This window comes from Ursus arctos, unplaced genomic scaffold (genome assembly GCF_023065955.2).
Source record: "Ursus arctos isolate Adak ecotype North America unplaced genomic scaffold, UrsArc2.0 scaffold_14, whole genome shotgun sequence".
Classification (NCBI taxonomy): Eukaryota; Metazoa; Chordata; class Mammalia; order Carnivora; family Ursidae; genus Ursus; species Ursus arctos.
In genome coordinates this window covers 30,705,864-30,722,877 of record NW_026622808.1, presented here as the reverse complement: position 1 = coordinate 30,722,877, position 17,014 = coordinate 30,705,864, and the positions used below count along the sequence as shown (strand labels likewise).

General features: G+C 60.7%; 1 protein-coding gene across 1 annotated transcript; it reads left to right on the top strand.

Moving 5' to 3' along the window:
• Positions 1-5,878: 5,878 nt before the first annotated feature.
• On the top strand, positions 5,879-11,314 carry MYL3 (myosin light chain 3). Its single transcript, XM_026500687.4, has 7 exons — positions 5,879-6,133; positions 8,370-8,397; positions 8,515-8,664; positions 9,420-9,593; positions 10,686-10,763; positions 10,873-10,915; positions 11,095-11,314. Exons 1-6 carry the CDS (start codon positions 5,996-5,998, stop codon positions 10,899-10,901), a joined length of 597 nt encoding a protein of 198 aa, XP_026356472.1. The 5' UTR covers positions 5,879-5,995; the 3' UTR covers positions 10,902-10,915; positions 11,095-11,314.
• Positions 11,315-17,014: the final 5,700 nt, after the last annotated feature.

The window sequence follows — 17,014 nt, the reverse complement described above, 5'->3', positions numbered from 1 at the left end:
GGAAGCCTCGGGGAAATGGGCCCGGGCCAGAGCCCCCTGCCCCACAGCCTGGGCCGGCCACGACCCCTCTCTTCCGAGACCAGCTTCGGCCCCAGCCTCCTTCCTCCAGCCTCAGTCTGTCTTGGTGGGGTTTCTGGTCATCTCGGGCCGCTGCTGAACCCCTGCAAGCCTCAGTAGCAGCTCCCAGACCCTGATCCTAAAAGGGGACTCTTTTTTTTTCTTCCAAGGACAATAAATATTTGCTCTTTGGGAAACTGCTGGTAGGAGTGTACAGGGCTTGGCCCAGTGGCGGGAATGTCCAGGGCGGTTCAGGGAGGCCGCAGGCCACGCTGGGGAGGGGCTGGGCGGCACCTCACCCCATTCCCTCGGACCCCTGCCTCGAGCCCTTGTGTTCTCCATTCTTCGGCTCAGCACATCGGCACCCCTCTTCCCGTCCCTCCCATCTGAGACCCCTCTACGCCCAAACTCACCCCTTGAGAGCCTTTCCACTACTGTCACCCACGTCAGCCCCCACCCCTTTCCTACACGCTCAGGATGCCTGGCCCCAACTTACAGTCTGACTCTTTGGACTAAATAAGGGGTTCAGTATTCCCGGACACATTTTCGGTCTACCTCCTAAGACCCTGCCACGGAGGACAGGGCCGATGTCCCCCAGGCTGGGACCCTGAGAACAGAGCATGCCCTTCAGACAGGGCCCCTAAAGTCAGGGCTACGCCCTTCTTCTGTAGAGGACCAAGCCTGGCCAACAGTGTCCCCCGTCCTGTCCTCCCATGAGGCACTGGTCCCTGGAGGCTCCTGCCTGCCCACCCCTCCCTCATGCTCAATTGGGCTCCCAAATATAGCGGCCGTGGCCACAGCCGGCCAGGACACCACAGCCCCAAGCGTCAGTCCTGGGCAGGGATCAGAGGGGCAGGAGCTGATTATAGGTCCCTGGGCCAAACCCAGGGCTTGCCTGCCAGCCCGCTGGGTCCTGCCACCCCCACCCCAGAACCACAAGGTTGGAGCATCTGGTCCCCGTCAGCACAGTGGGCAGAGGGAGGGGCCTGAGGGTTGTATTTGGCCTGCTGAGGACAGAGTTGTCCGTATGTGGTGTGGGGGTGGCGAGGATGGGCTGGGGCCCCGGGGCTGTGACTGTCACCTCGCCGTACCCATGGCCATTGTACAGATGGAGAAATGGAGGCTCAGAGGAGCCAGGACCGGCCTGGGTCACAAGAGCATAAGGAGTCTGCTGCCTCCCCCTTGGCCACTCCTTCCCATCTTTCAAGGCCTGGAGCTATGCTCCGGGAAGCAGGCCACATCCTGTTGGTGGCACGGCAGCCCTGCTGGGAAGTCCTCCTTGGAGTCAGACTTTCACCCAAGGATCCAGGACCGTGGGATGGTGCAGAAATTCTTCTCCTCCTCGTCCTCGTGGCTGCCTCGTGCCGCTTCTGGCCAGAGTTGCTGGGCAGCTCCTGCCCCTCTTGGGGCTTCAATGCCCCCATCGGTGCAGTTGGGCGGGAGCTGAGGGCCCTGCATGGGCTCCGTGCTCATGGGCACCCACCGTGTGGTGGTGGGTTCACATCTGTGTGCATACACGTGTGTGCCCTGGTGGGTGAGCTGCCGCCCACGGGCCTGCCCGCGCCTGGACGGGGTCCCCAGGACCTGCTACACAGCAACACTTGACCTACTTCTAAGGCTCTGGGTCTGGCCCAGGCCGCGTTCTCGACTCCTCCGGGAAGTGTGGGCCTGCATCCCAGCCCAGAGGCCTCGGGCCAGGAGGGGCGGTCTGGGGCGGGCTAGGGCAGCCTGCGGAGCCTGCGGCCAGGGGGACAAGAGCCCGACCCTCCTTCCCTGCCTCTGGCTCCTGGGCCCAAAGGATGGCCAGGCCTTAGCCATCCTTCCCTCCCGTCACCCTCCACCACCCCCTCCACGTGGCCACCATATTCTGAGCTCCCCAAATTGGCTCCGACAGGATGAGGGACAGTCCTCATGCCCCTCAGAGGAACACTACCAGGAAGGTCTGCCAAGCACTCACCCTGCTGTTTGCCAAGAGTTTACCCTCCTCCCTTCCCAGCCCTTGTCGACACAGAGCCATAGGCAGTGCCAGTCTGGAACGCCAGCAGTCCCTGTCCTGGGTCCTGGGTCCTGGGTCTTGAGTCCTGGATCTGGACTCTGGGTTTAGGGTCCTGGTCCTTGGCCTAGGCCCTTGGGTCTGGAGTCTGGATTTAAGGTCTGGGTTTGGCACCCAGGGTTTTAGTCTGGGTCCCCGGAGTGGGGTCAGGTTCCAGGTTCTAAGTTTGGGATTCAGATCCTGAGATCTGAGTCTGGAGTCTGGGTTTGGAGTTCCAGGTTCCAGGTCTGGACTCTGGGTTCTGGGCTGGGATCCTGGGTTCTGGGGTTTGGGTTTGGATCCGAAGGCTGGTTTCTATCCCTTTTACGCCCCCTGCTGGCTGGTCCTTATGCCCAAGTTGTTGTAGAGACCATGGGGTCACCCGGCCTTCTCAGGCTATTGAGAAGAATCTCAGCCAGGGGGTGGGAGGGGCACGCAGAGCAGACCGGGTTGAGGCTTGCTGCTGTCTGGGGGTGCCCCTTGCAGTGACCCAGACTCTAGCTGGTTTGCCAGCAACACCCCCTCATCTCCCCTGACCCCACGCCATGGATGGAGTTTGACAGTGGGTCCCAGGCCCCACTGGGTAAATGGGTAAATTGATATGTTTGGGACATTTGCTCATCCAACATTTACTGAGTGCCTACTGTGTTCTAGGGTCTGCTGTAGACTTTGGGGATATATAGATATGGGACAACAGAAACTTGTCCGTGCCCACTGACACTCATAGGATGGAGGGGATCCACATAGAAACAAGATAACCAAGAAACAGGTTCGTTTCAGGGTGCACAGCGTTGAGGAGTCAGGGTGAGAGACAAGGCAGAGGGAGCAGGTCCAGGCTAGTCTAGGGAGGCTTCTCAGAGGAGGTGATGTGTCACGGAGACCAGGGGGTGACCAGGAGCAAGCCATGGCCAGGGTCCCAGACAAGGGTACCAGGGGAAAAAAACAGCCTATGCAAAGGTATTGGGGCTGGAAATAACCTAGAAGGAGGTGAGTGTGGCCAAGGGTCTTCCGCCTCGATCCGTGGGCCCCTCAGAAGTCAGGGTTCACATCTTCCCCAGTATTCTCCTTGGCTAGGGAGAGAGGGGGTTCTGGAATGTAGGACTTGTGAGCCTGCATCAGACTGGGTCACCACTCAGACATTGGAGCTGGAGGAACCAAAGGGGTACTAGCATCCAGACCCCTGTCCCTGCCCCCAGGCTCTCCAGAGCCCTCAGGCCCTGCCTGGATCTTGCCTGCTGGCTGTCATTCCTGGGGGGCACAGAGCTCAGGCTGGGACTCGGGGGAGAGATGAGAGCCAAGCCTTAGTGTGGCCAGCCCTTACTGCCCACCGCCTGCCCCTCCCTCTTATCAGGCCCCGCCCCCTGTTCCCTGCTTGCCCACCTGCCCACCCCCTGCCTTGCTTCTGGCCTCAACAGCCTAGCCTGCCGGCAGTAGAGGGGGCTGGGCATTAGTTCTAGGTTGAGAGCAGTCCGGCAGGGCGAGCCCTGGGGCCCCGTTGCTCCCAGGAACTGGAGCTCAGCCGGTCAAAGACCCAGCCCCAGCCTCTGCATCTGAGTCCTGGGTGCGTGGGGTCCCCACTCCAGGACCACATCTGCCCTGTGCAGGAGGGAAGGGGACCGAGACATCCTCCCCCCCCACCTCCCTGCCACGCTCCCCCAGGCAGAGGTGGCGGCGCTGACTGGCTGTAAGAGCCTGCCCGCCCCATAGCGCAGACCTGGCCTCACTGACCCCCGTTCAAGGTGGTATCTGAGGCGTGGCAGTAATATGTGGATGAAAGCAATGAGATCAGAAGTCAGGGTGACGCTGAGTGTGTCCTCTGCCCTGGGCCTCGGTTTCACCCATGATGAATGAAAGGGGATTGGGTAATGTCTTTGGCTGTGGCTGTGGGTGGCTGGAGTCCCCATGGAACATCCAGAGTCAGTTGTCTCAAGGGCCAGTGGGCCTGGGCAATGGGGCTGCCCAGAGGCCTCTCTCTCTGTGTGTCCCCCTCTGGCTGTGTTCTCTTGTGGTATTTCTGGCTCGTCTCTGTGGACCCTCCCCCCACCCCTTTTTTTCTCAATACTCTTGCCAAACATCTGGAAGAAAAGTGAAAAACTTGCCTCCCCCCAGCACCGGATGTTGTCAGATTTCCAGATGTGGGGTGTTCTGCCCTCCAGATGAGGGGAAGAATGTCCTGTGTTTCAGCTAGGAGGGGGCCAGACCCCATCCCTCGGCTGCTGTCCCCCTCTCCGTGAGGATGAGTGATAGGATCAGAGAGACCTGGGCTCAGGAGGAAGACGGAGGGGGGGACTCCAGGTAAAGCCCCCTTCCCCTCATAAATCCTGCCTTCAGGCACTGGCCCCAGCCCCTCTCCACATGCAGGAATTCCCCCCGGGGCCTGGAGGGGGGAGGGCATTGCCTCTGAAGTTTCTATCAAAGGCTCCAGGCACTTAAAAATAACAAGGAGCACCTCCTTCCCACTCCCGGCACAGACGTCCAGGAGAGGAAGGGAGCCCAATGTGCTTGCAAGATGTCCTTACTCTCAGAAATCTGTGCCCAGAGGGGCCTCCTGCCACCCCAGCCTTCCCACCTCCCCCACTTTCCTAAATGGTGGCCCAGCCAGGCTGCCCTCTGTCACTGCCAACTGCTGAGGGCCGGGCACTGGGGTGGGCACCCAGGGGGCAAACCTCGCTCAGCTCCCTGAGGTCCTTCAGAGATGCAGACCCTTCCCCAGGGCCCCCTCCCCCACGAAAGGGCCAGCAGAGGGAAGTGTGGGACGGTGGGACACAGACGATGAGCCTCCTTGGGGAGAGGGGGCAGCAGGGCCTGGAATGCGCCAAGTGGGGGAGGGGCAAGAGCGCATGGCAAAGGGGGCAGTGGGTACGGGGGTCTGGCGAGGGGCGGCCCTGAGCTGTGCCGGTAAAGTGGGCCACAGGCCAGTGTGGGGAAGCGAGGAGATAGGAAGTGGGGTGAAACGGGTGCTGGCGAGGGGGCTGTGGGGGCCGCTAGGCTGCCGGGCTGGGCTGGATAGCTGCACCCAGGGGAGTGGCACCCACTCCATTGCCACTCGTGGTGTTCCTGGGGTCCCTTGGGCTGAGGCTGCAGCTGCCTTGGAGCCATGACCAGACACTCACACACAGATACACATCAACACCCAGACACAAACCCACGGAAGCAGCACTCACAGACACACTCACAGAGATACACACAGACACGTGCGTATGTATAAACACCCAGGCGCAGACCCGCCGAGCTGACACACAGACAGGCATGGGCCGTCCCCCACAGACAGACACACAGACATTGTGCCAGCACACAAGGACCCCCCTCAAACATGAAGACACCTAGACAATACATTGACATGCACAGATGCTCCCACCGTAGAGAAACAGACACAAGCAGACGCCCCTCCCTCACCATAGACCCCCCTCCTCCACACTCCAGACCCAGACACGCGGGAATTCAATGCACAGCTGGGAAGTTTGACTCAGGAGGTGCCCTTAGGGAATCACGGTCCTGCCCCCACCCCGGCACACACTTGGTCCAGCTTTCTGGTCCTGCTCAGTGTATCACCTGCTGAGGGTTGCTGTGCGTATGGGTGTGTGTGCATTCGAGGGTGAGTGTGTGTTGAGCAGTGGCCTCGGTCCCCTGCTTCCCCTCCCTCTCCCCAACAGGTGATTGGGAGGAATGAGAACCCTCCCTTTCCCCCACCCATTCCTGAGCCTGAACAATGCCCTCCCCAGGCCCCAAAATAGCCCCTGGGCTTAGCCAATGTCCTTTTATGGCCCTGTCCCTATTGTGCACTGCGGGGGTGGGGCTGGGGTCAGGAGGTGTCCGGACAGGATAAAGGCCAGGCCCCTGGGAGCTCACCTACCCTGGTCTCTGCTTCCTTCTCTCCAAGGCCCTCTCTCTGTGCTTCCAGCTCCCATGGCCCCCAAAAAGCCAGACCCCAAGAAGGATGACGCCAAGGCAGCCGCGAAGGCAGCTCCCGCTCCAGCGCCACCGCCACCTGCGCCTGAGCCCGAGCGCCCCAAGGAAGCCGAGTTCGATGCCTCCAAAATCAAGGTGGGTGTGGGAGCTGGGTTTCGGCAGGAAGGACAGGGCAGGTAAGTGGGTCCCAGAGTGGACCTACCCAGTGGCAGGCCAGACTCTGGAAAGTGAGTGCTGAGCTGAGGTTGGAAGCTTCTGTCCAGAGGTCAGACAAGCCTGGGGGTGGGTAGGGGGGCTTCAGGCATCAGGGGGGCTGCAGCAAGAGGGATGGTGGTCAGACATCAGGCAGGACTTCCCCGGGACGACTGAAGGGAAAGTCTGGGTGGTTTTGGAAACTGTCCTTTGCTCTTCTCCCTGGACTCACATCTTGGGGAATATTGGAGCCACCTGGACCCCAACCCCTGCAGCCCGACAGAAGTCTTCCTCATTCAGCTGTGGGGTGTCAAGTCCACACCAGGTCCCCAGGGGTGAGCATGGGGAAGTGAGGCCCCTGTCCTGGCTGGGTCACAATCACCCTTACCAGGGAGGTCAAGACCCAGAGCTGGTTGGGCCTCAGCTTTTAGGTGGGGAAACTGAGGCACAGGCTGAGTAGTTCACTTAGGAAATTGGTCTTGGGGCATGACCAGTGGACCCAGAGCCCTTCCCCAGTTAGGAAGTCTTTCTCAGAGTCTAAACTTGGAGGAAGAGCCGTGACTCCCATGGCATTTGCATAGCAGCACGCACCGTTTGTCCTGCCTGCTCCCTGTTCTTGGCTGGCCACCGGTCACTGCTGCCCTGGCTGTGGGCTGAGGGGCCCAGTGGAGCCCTCCCAGCTCCTCACGGCTCCTGCATGGCCAGCCAGACCTGCAGCCCGACTGCACAGAACTATCTTCTGTTTGTGATCCCTTCCTGAGGGGGGCCTACCTTGTCCCTCAAGACATGGGTTCCAGTCCCAAGTTGGCTCCATCCTGTCCCCTGCTCTGAGGCGTGGCTTCCTCAGATGTGACATGGGACAAGAAGCCCTCCTTGTAGGCTATCAGAAACTATTCGCGGAAAGTGTTCCCTGGAGTTGGCTCCCTGAGCCTCAACCACCCCCAGAGTCTAAGCTTGTGTCCCACGGGCCCCCTGCTGGGGTCCAGCTACCCCAGGCCCCTGGCGGCATGGTCCAGTCTGACCGGATCTGAGGCTGGCACAGACTCCCCTGTGAGAGGAGGGCACCGGGAAGCCCTCGTGTGTTCCCCTGGCTCTCCCCATGGGGCTGGCCAGTGAAGGGCAGGAGGCTTGGGAGTCTGATCTCAGCAGGCTTCCTGGTGGCGAGAGAGCTCTCAGGGGGCCAGGAGCAACAACTGTTGTCCCAACACTGCTTCGAGTCGAGTCCGAGAGCCAGAAGGGACAAGCATGGCAGGGTGGCAAGACAGGCTATCCCTCTGCACCGAGGTGTGTCCTGGAGGTTGGTGGGGCTCCCAGGGAGCAGCAGTGGGAGGCGTGCCAGGCATGCCCCCTCCCCCAAGCTCCTTTCCCTTCTGCGACCTTGACCTTGGGGCGAGTGACTGCAGTGATAAAAATAGACCTGGTATCCGGTGAGGAGGGGGAAACCGGGTCCCAGGAGGCCTCCTGACCTCAGGTGGCTCTCCGATGTGGCCTCAGCAAACACTCAATCAACACCACCACCGTGTCCCCAGGCTGTGCTGGGGCTGGGGCGGGGGCTGCCCGGGGCTTCTGGGTGGGGTGTGTAAGACCCAGGTGTAGGCAGGGCCATGTGAATGACAGTGCCCAGCCTTGAGGTCTCTGCGAGGGGCAGGCATATGTAAACACTTGTGAACACACACACATATATCTCACACACGCACGCGTGCACACACACACACGCACTCCTGTGGATATGCTCTCATGCTGACAGAAACCCACTCTCACGCATGTGGACAGCCTTGCCCACCGAGCCCCAGGCCTGCTGGGGGGTGGCAAAGCCAGCCTGGTCAGATCTGTTGGCTTCAGACACATCCGTCCAGGACCAAGGGCATCAGGTAAGGCCTGCTCTGGGCTGGGGACTCAGGGCACCAGGCCAGCCTTCTCACCCTTCCCCAGATGTGGCCCACCAGCCATCAGGGTCTGGGCACACAGGACCCATGGCCCTCGGTGTGCACAGGTCGGGAAGGGCGAGGAGGCAGGAAGGTGCCAAGGTAGATGGCAGGAGGCCGTGGGGCAGAAGCTGGGCTGCTGGAAGGGGCACAGGCTGGGGCAGCCAAGAGGTTGAGGCCTGGGCTGTGGCCATGGAATGTGCTGGCCCCACCCTCCGAGCCTGGCACTCACAATCTCTGGGGTCTCCTTTCAGATCGAGTTTACACCGGAGCAGATTGAGGGTAAGTGAGGGTCTTGAACCCCGGGGCTGCAGGGCTGGCCCGAGTCTGGCCAGTGCGGGGTGAGTGGGGGGTGGGCTGACTCTGGGAGTGTCCACAGTTCACACGCTCTCCCGGCAGAGTTCAAGGAAGCCTTCATGCTGTTTGACCGCACGCCCAAGTGTGAGATGAAGATCACGTACGGGCAGTGCGGGGATGTCCTGCGGGCGCTGGGCCAGAACCCTACGCAGGCCGAGGTGCTCCGCGTCCTAGGGAGGCCAAAGCAGGAAGGTTCGTATGCCTTCGTGCCGGGCCCCGGGGAGGCGGCCGGGGTGGGCTGTCAGGTGTGGTGGCACAGGAACCGCCCTGCTCCGTGCTCTCCTGACATCTTCCCATTGTCTGCGAGAGGAGCTGAGGCAGGTCTCAGGCCATGCCGACAAGGTCACAAGCAGCGAGTCTGCGGGACCATCCCACCCCGGGCTCATTCGCCAGGCCTGCGGGTCACGGGACACTGATGGTGTGCGGTAGTGTCAGTGGTGGGTGTGAGGGTGACCAGGGGGGCAGCCAGCCCCAGGGCCCCCCCTGGTCTCCTCGGCGTCCCTCTGGCGCTCAGGGCCAGATTCCCTCACCACTTCTGCCAGAGAGGGTTGCCTGCTTTGCCCCACGGAGGTGTGAGACCCAGGGCCCCTCCACAGGTTCCAAAGTCCCAGGGAAGGTCTCTGATTGGTCCCACAGCTCCCGAGCGATTCCTGGGGTGGGGAGGATGGGGTCTATCACACGATCTAGGATGGTTCCTCCCCCACCCACTGAAAGCAGAGTAGAGGCGCTAGACAGAGCCTGCGGGGGCACCACTGCAGCAAACTGTCCCTGCGAACAGCAAAGGATGGTAGAGACCATGCATGTCTCGCTTGACCATAAAGTGCCTCGTGACAGCGACGTGCTTTGTAGATGGCCAGCAGGCGTAGAGTGCTTTGGGACTCTGCACTCTGTGGCCCAGGGGAAGGGGTGTGCCCGCGCCACCCCTCAGAGCCACCACACCCCCACAGAGCTCAACACCAAGATGATGGACTTCGACACCTTCCTGCCCATGCTCCAGCACATCTCCAAGAACAAGGACACGGGAACCTACGAGGACTTTGTGGAGGGGCTGCGGGTCTTCGACAAGGAGGGCAACGGCACGGTCATGGGCGCCGAGCTCCGCCACGTGCTGGCCACGCTAGGTGAGGGCCGCCTCCTCCCCACCCCCACTCCTCCTTTCAGGGGGTCATCCTGGGGAGGACCCTTCCGGCACCCGCTGAGCCTGTGTCTGAGCTGTGAATCGGAGGGTGACACGGTCAAGGGGCCTCCATCGCAGGTGACAGGGATGTGGGGAGTTTAGAAGTTCAGGTGGGGACAAAGAAGGTGTGTTGGTGCAGTTCATGGAAACGAAGGGGGATGAGGGCAGCTCTGGGGATGGGGATGGGGACGTGGTGGGCAGTGTGGTGCACCCAACGACCAGTTCAGTCCTGGTGTTCGTGGTCTCAAGGTCAGATTCCAGGGACACAGCCACGAAGTGGTCCAGTAGGTAAGGGGCCTGCCTCTTGGGCATCCTGACCCCCATCACCTGGCTGGCAGGGGCACCTCCTTCTCAGAGGAGTTTCCGCACAGCAAATGTTTATTGAACACCTACTATATCTGCTCAAAGCAACGTTTCCCTGCACCCGACATTAACTGAACCCCTTCGTGTGTCTGGCCCTGGGCTGTCTCTGGGCTTGTAGTGTAACTGGGGGTAGGAGGTCACCCCCCCTTCCAGCCGGGGGACCAGTGCAGCACACAATACCCAGAGGCAGGAAAGTGGCAGACTTGTCTGGAAAACAGAGATGTTGTCTCCTTGTCTCCTCTGCCATCATCCCCTGAGGCCTTCAGCTCCACCCCAAGGGCCCTTTCTCTCGCCTCCAAAGGCTTCCGGAGGGACTGCTTCCAGGGACCTGGGGGGCCTGGCTTCCTCTTGATGGAAGGGGTCCCCAGCAGCCTGTCGAAAAAAGATGACAATATGTGCTGGGGACTTGAGCACCAAGCTGGCATGGTTACGGACAGAGCCCAGGCTCGGAGGGCGTGCCAGGCGCGTACCCCAAGTTCCCCCCTTTTGGACTTGTCACTGATTCTCCTGGTCTCAGACACAGGGGTGATGGCCCAGGCCTTGTGAGCCGGGAGGGCTGTGCCAAAGTGAGGTGTGGGAGTACTAGGGAGACAGAGCCACCATCCAGAGGGGCCCCGTGCGCCCCCCCTTCGTACCCTTCCGGCGGTGCTGACTCAGCCTCCCGCCCGGCCAGGTGAGAGGCTGACGGAAGATGAGGTGGAGAAACTGATGGCGGGGCAGGAAGACTCCAACGGCTGCATCAACTATGAAGGTGGGCGCCGCAGGGAGGCGGGGGGGGGGTGGTGGTGGCTGGGACCCGAGGCTCCCGCCTGTGGCCACCGGCACTCAACCCCTGCCACTCTCTCTGCCCTTCTTTGCAGCATTTGTGAAGCACATCATGGCCAGCTGAGCCTCTCGTCCCAGGTGAGACTTCCAACGCTTTCCAAACCCGCTGCCTGCTGGGCCGCCTCTGCCCCGCTCAGTGCTTGTCCCCTCGCGCCTCAGCTCCCAAATCCCATGTGGCCACCTCCCCCTGTCCAGCTGACACCCCGCTGCCTCGCTCCACCCCCTGCACCGTAACCTGTGACCACCTTTACTCTCAGGGAGCCCGGGAGCCCGTGCTGGGGACGGCTCATCTCCGCTCACGGGGCGCTGACACCAGCAAGCCGCCTGCAGTTGTCAGGATGCGGGGAGCGCATCGAGACTCCTACTGCAGCCCCCCTGCCGGCCCGGCAGACCTCTGGGGGCCTGTCATTCCCCCTGCTAGAGGTGTAGCTCTGTCCTCATCCCATGGGCCTCATGAATAAATGGCATCTTTCCTTCCTTTTTCCTTCTTTCCTTCCTTCCTTCTTCCTCCCTCCCTCCCTTCTTTCTTCCTTCCTCCCTCCCTCCTTTCCTTCCTTCCCTCCCAACTTCCTTCCTTCCTTCCTTCCTTCCTTCCTTCCTTCCTTCCTTCCTTCCTCTCTCCTCCTTCCTTCCTTCCTTCCTTCCTTCCTTCCTTCCTTCCTTCCTTCCTTCCCTCTCCTTCCTTCTTTGCCCTCTGTGGCCCTTTGGTTGGCTACTGTAAAATCTATGAGCCCCACACGGTGAGCCCTGGATGAAATGAGGGGAGTCATACTGAAATCCTGGCTCCTTGCTCCCCCTCAAAACCATCCCAAACCTCTGAGCTTGCCCACCAGGGCCCTGGGGCAGGAGCAGGGCTGAGCGGGAAGAGGTCTGGCTGCCCCTCCCTTGCTCTCGTCCTCCTCTTCTCCATTCAGGAGGTGGTACCACCAGCCATCAGGGATCCACGGGGACATTGGCCCAGGGCTGCCCATGTCACAGGTGGGGAGACTGAGGCCCAGAGCAGAGAATGGTCTTAACCTGAGTCACTCTGGGAATGAAGGGCAGGGCGGGAGCTGACCTTGTCCCCAGGCTGTCGGAACTGAAAGGGCCTTAGACTCCCGATTGACTCAGATGGGGAAACTGAGGCACTCTGCCTGTGGTGTGGCTGGAGGCCAGAGGAAGAGGATTTACTGGGGCCGTGTCCGGGGTCCCCAGTGGGTTCCCCAGTCCTGGGCTTCTCAGCAGAAGATAAGTGTGCATTTCCTGCAATGACAGGAGATACACTTCCTGCAAACCCCTGCCCCATTGCCCGCACCCTGCTTGCTGGCCGGGGCCCCTCCCCTGGGAGCCCAGTGGGGAGAGTGAGAGGGGGCTTCCTGGAGGAGGTGATCTGCACAGTTTTGATTCGATGAAGAAAAATGCCCTGCAGAGAGCCTTTGGGCCCTAAGGACAGGGGGTGTGGGGCAGATCAAGGGCTTAGAGCGGGGAGTGGGACATACAGGGAAGGAATCAGCCCGCAGGCCAGGAGGACCCAGAAGGTCAGGGCAGCTCCATCAGAGTGCATGTGAGCACGTCCGTGAGCACGTCCGCGTGGGACAGGAGCCCGCTCATGTGCGAGTGGGTTTGAAGACGAGCACAGGTCAGGCTGCCCGTGGGCGTTGGTGTGGTGTGGGGACCTGCCTGGAGCGTGTTGGGATCTAGTGTGAGAGTGTGTGGGGCGCGCGTGCCAGCAGCGTATGTGAGGCTGTACCCGTGACGGGTGTGAGTGTCTCTGCCGGAGTCTGTCTCCTCTTCCTTTTATTCTCTGAGTCTATTGAGCACGACTGTGTGCCAGGCTCTGTCCTAGGCCCTGCGAACACCGTAGTGGAGAAAGCGGTCAAACCTCTGCCCTCAGAGCTCACAAAGGCCTGACAAATCACCACCCATAAGGTGTGTCTGCAAGCGACAAAGGCTGAGAAGGGACCCAAAGCAGGGGAGAGGCCGTGCGTGCGCGTGCATGTAGAAGCGGGAAGGGGCTGAGCTGTTAAATCACGAGGCCGGTGATGATCGAAGATAATAGTTGGGCAAAGACTTAAAAAAGAGGAGATAATACCCAGAATATATAAAGGACTCCTACAGGTCTACAGCAAAATAATAGGCCACCCAATTCAAACATGGGCAGAAGATTGAATCGACATTTCTCCAAAGCAGATCTACCCGTGGCCAATGAGCATGTGAGGTGATGTTCGACATCACTAATTAGGGCAATGCAAATGCAAACCACCAGGAGATCCCACTTCACACCCAGTTGGGAGGGCTCTTATTCAAGAAACAGGGAGGAACAGGTGTTGCGAGAATGTAGAGGAATTGGACCCTGCGAGTGCTGTCCGGTGGGAACGTAAAATGGGGCAGCCACCAAAACTGGTGCGGAAAATGCTACGGAGGGCCTTCGCAGAATTAAAAACAAGTTCCCATGTGATCCAGCAATTCCATTTCTAAGTACCTTCCCAAAAGAATTGAAAGCAGGGACAGAGAGACACTCGTACCCCCATGTTCATAGAGCCCAAAGGTGGAAACAGCCAGGTGCGCGTCGACAGATGAGTGGCAAAACAAAATGTTTCTAGCTACACAATGGCCCATTATTCAGGCCTAAAGAAGGAAGGACATTCTGACACCTGCTACAACATGGATGGACTTGGAGGGTATTAGACTAAGTGAAATAGGCCAGACTCAGCACCAAAGGAGGTACCTTGAGTCATCGAATTCAGAGAGGTAGAAAGTAGGATGGTGGTGGTAGGGGGCTGAGGGGGAAGGGGAGCGTGGGGAGTTGTTAAAGCGGAGAGACAAGCGAGAGAGGAGATGGAGGGTCTTAGCTGCGCTTCCCCAGAAGCAGAGCTGAGACCAAGCTGTGAATGCAAGTCGTCTCCCCAGGAGGTGACCCCAGGGAGCATGGGAGAGCAGCTGGAAGGGAAGGAAGTCTCTATGGGGTGCCGGGGAGCAGAGAGCACTGTGGACAGTGGGGATCGGCCCCACTCCAGGAGACAGTGGGTTGTCCTGCTTGAGGGGATGAGGAAACCAGACTCTCCGGCTACTCCCCCTTTCACGGGTTGGGGCAGGGCCTCCTAGGAAGACTGGAACATTCGTGTAGGGCACTTCAGCATCTCCTCCAGGCAGCGGCGTGGGTATGGAGGGAAGACATTTCTGCAGGGGGCACAAAGGCCCTGAGATGGGAGCAGACAGCGCCACGGGGAGGTAGTGGGGCCTGAGTCAGAGAGGTGATGGAGGGGCTGTGGCCACGGGAAGGGCTTTGGTACGTGCTCGGGGAGACACTGTATCAGCATCACTTTGGCCACCAGGTGGAGAGTAGACTGGGGGGAACGCGAGCAGAAGCAGGGTGATGGGGCAGGAGGGTGCAGGAGAGAGAAGCAGATGCCTGCTTGGCCCAGCGGAGGGGAGAAGCCATCGGATTGCCAAGTCCCTTTGAAACCAGTTGCGGCAACATCTTGGGGCGTTTTTGAGGGTTCCGAGGCCTTCTGGTTCCTTTCCTTGTCTCCACACAGTCCGCTCCAGCGCCAGATCCCGTTCGGGGTGGCAGGTGAGGGACTGTGGTCCGCTCGTTATGGGACAGAGTCCGGCTGGCTGGTGGGGCGGGGAATGGAGGCACGTGCGGCCTCGCTGTGTGGCCTCCGCCACTGGGGCTGTCTCCTGTGTATGTGTGACCTTGCTGGACTCCAGCGGGCCTCCCTGGACAACTGGGGGCTGGGAACCCCCACAGGAAAGCAGGGACTCCCTTTGGTCCCAGCCAGGGTGGGGAGCCTCGTGACTGGCTGATACCCTTCTGGGCAGCCCCCTGTTCCTGCTGGCCCACCCTAGCCACTTCATTCCTGGAGCTGCTGAGCTCCCTTTCAAAAGTCTCCCGGGGCCACGTGGGACCTGGAGGTCCCAGCCTTGTCTTTCAGGGGGTGCCCACCCAGGGGATCGCCCCTGTTCGGTCATCTTCAGGCAAGAAGGGACCCTGCTTCCAAGTTCACGTATGTCGTGGATCGCCGGGGATACGTGCTCTCTCGAGGATGCCTGTCCCTGCTCTGGGTTTCAGGATGGTCCTGCAGTGGGTCCCAGGCTCACTTGGCTCCTGGGAGCTACCACTGTCCTCAGCTTGGCTTGGCAGCAGGAGGGAGCATCCCGCACATTCCCCCAAGACACTCGGCAGCCTGGACCCACCAGTCGTCCTGTGCGGGTGGGGCGGGGGGTCGGGCTGGAGGGGGCTGGTGGGGTACAGAGGGGGCTGTTGTGTCTGATAAGCTCAGGCTGGGCCGGGTTGGCCCCACTGGTTGGGGCTCTACTCCACTTGGCATGTGTCTCTGTCCCAGCCATGGTCACCTTGCCCCTCTGGGGCCTCGTGCCTGTTGTATGTGGCTGTGCTGATCCTGGGCGGGCCGTCGGTCCCGGGCTCAGGTCACTGGCTGTAGGCACAGGTGTCAGAGTGGATGGGTGGAGGGACCTAGACCGTGCCACTCGGCTGCGGGGCTGAGTGTTTTCCTCACTCCGTTTCCCTCCTGCCCCACCTCGGCTGGGTGGAACGTGTACTTCTGTGTGTCCCTGTGTGTTTGTGTGTGTGTGTGCCCTCGAGTGTGCCTGAGTGTCTGCGTCTGTGAGTGTATCTGTGGGGGCGGGGGTTGCCCGCGTGTATGCCTTTACATGCGTGTGCCGCTGGTCTGTGCATATGCACGCGTGTGTGTACCTCGGTGTGTGCACACGTCTGTGTCTGTTGGCATGCGTGTCCAAGTGTGTACGTGCTGCGGGGCTCTGCTGAGTCAGTGCGGGTGCTGGGCGGGCAGCACTGCCAGCCGGGCTGCGGCCTTCCCACAGTTGCATAAACACTGTCCCAGCTCCCCCCTCAAGCAGGGTGGTCCTGCCTGTGGCCCTGTGGCCGGTGGAAAGGGATCGGAGGGGGCAGAGGGTTGGTCCCCCTGTTAGCCTGGTCCCCTCCATGCCTCGAGTGCCAGGGCCCATGCTCTGTAAGGTGGGGTCAATCCGGGGTCTCTCTATGCCTCCCTTCCCCCATCCGGTCTGAGGCCTGATCTCTGAGGTCTTTCTAAGGTGGCAGGAATAGTCACCTCTGGTTTCAGTCCTGGTCCAGGCTGATCCAGAGGGTCAGCGGGGAAGCCCGGGGAAACTGAGGACCCCAGAACCAATTGTCCCTCCTCTGCTCCGACATCCCTGCATGGCTGCTTCTGGCTCTCGGTGGCCTGCTACTCCCTGCAGCCTCTCCCCAGACTCCATCGCCAGGATTCAAGGGGTCACCCTTGGGACATGGAACCGATAGCACGGAGTGGGGGGGCCGAGAAGGCCAGACACTCAGGACGAGGTAGAATGAAGTCGGGCAGGACCTTGAAGACATCAGGTATGGGAGGAAGATCTTCCCAGGTCAGAGAGGAAAGGAAATCAGACTGCAGGTATGAGAAACTAGGCGCTAGGGCCCAGAGCGCTCAGTGGCAGAGGGGCCAACAGAAAGCTGATGACCATCTTAAGAGAAATTGGGGGTGGAGTAAAAGGGTCCAAGTCACGGATTGTATGAAGGCAGAGGCACAGTGGGGTGGGGGTGCAGAGAAGGTGGGGGCAGAGGCAAAAGAAATCGGGCCGTGGCGGGTGTGAGCTCTTCTGCTGTGGGAGCGGGTGCTTGGGGGCGCCAGGCCGGAGCGCTGTGCTGTGGGTCCTGAGGCCCTGGGTGGTGCGGAGGGTTGAGGGGAGGGGGCCAGGAGGAGCCTGCCTGGGTGCAGGGCCAGCCTCACCCTGGGACTGCTGACCCAGTGGCCTCAGAGAATGCAGGAAAACCCCAGACCTTGAACCCGGCAACCCAGCACTGAAGTGGCTCCCTGGGGGTTCTCCTGGGTCCCTTCCACCCAGCCCCAGGCCCGCCCTCACCCAAGTTTGGGGGTTATTTGTTCCCGCTTTCCCAAAGCCACACAATCCTGGTTTGCCCAAACGCTGACAGAGCACGGCTGGAATGTGGAGTGTGTGTGTGTGTACACGAGGCTCCCCGGGGCCGGCCGCCCAACAGGCCCCCTCCGGTCTCAGCAGCCAGGGCCCGGGGCCCCTCAGACAGGGGAGGGCCTAGAAGGTCAGGCTGGGAGGGGCCCCTGCCTGCACCTTCCTCCCCTGCCTCACTGAGGACGCCTGAAGTTCCACCATTTTCTTTCAATCTGTGTCCCCTTCTCT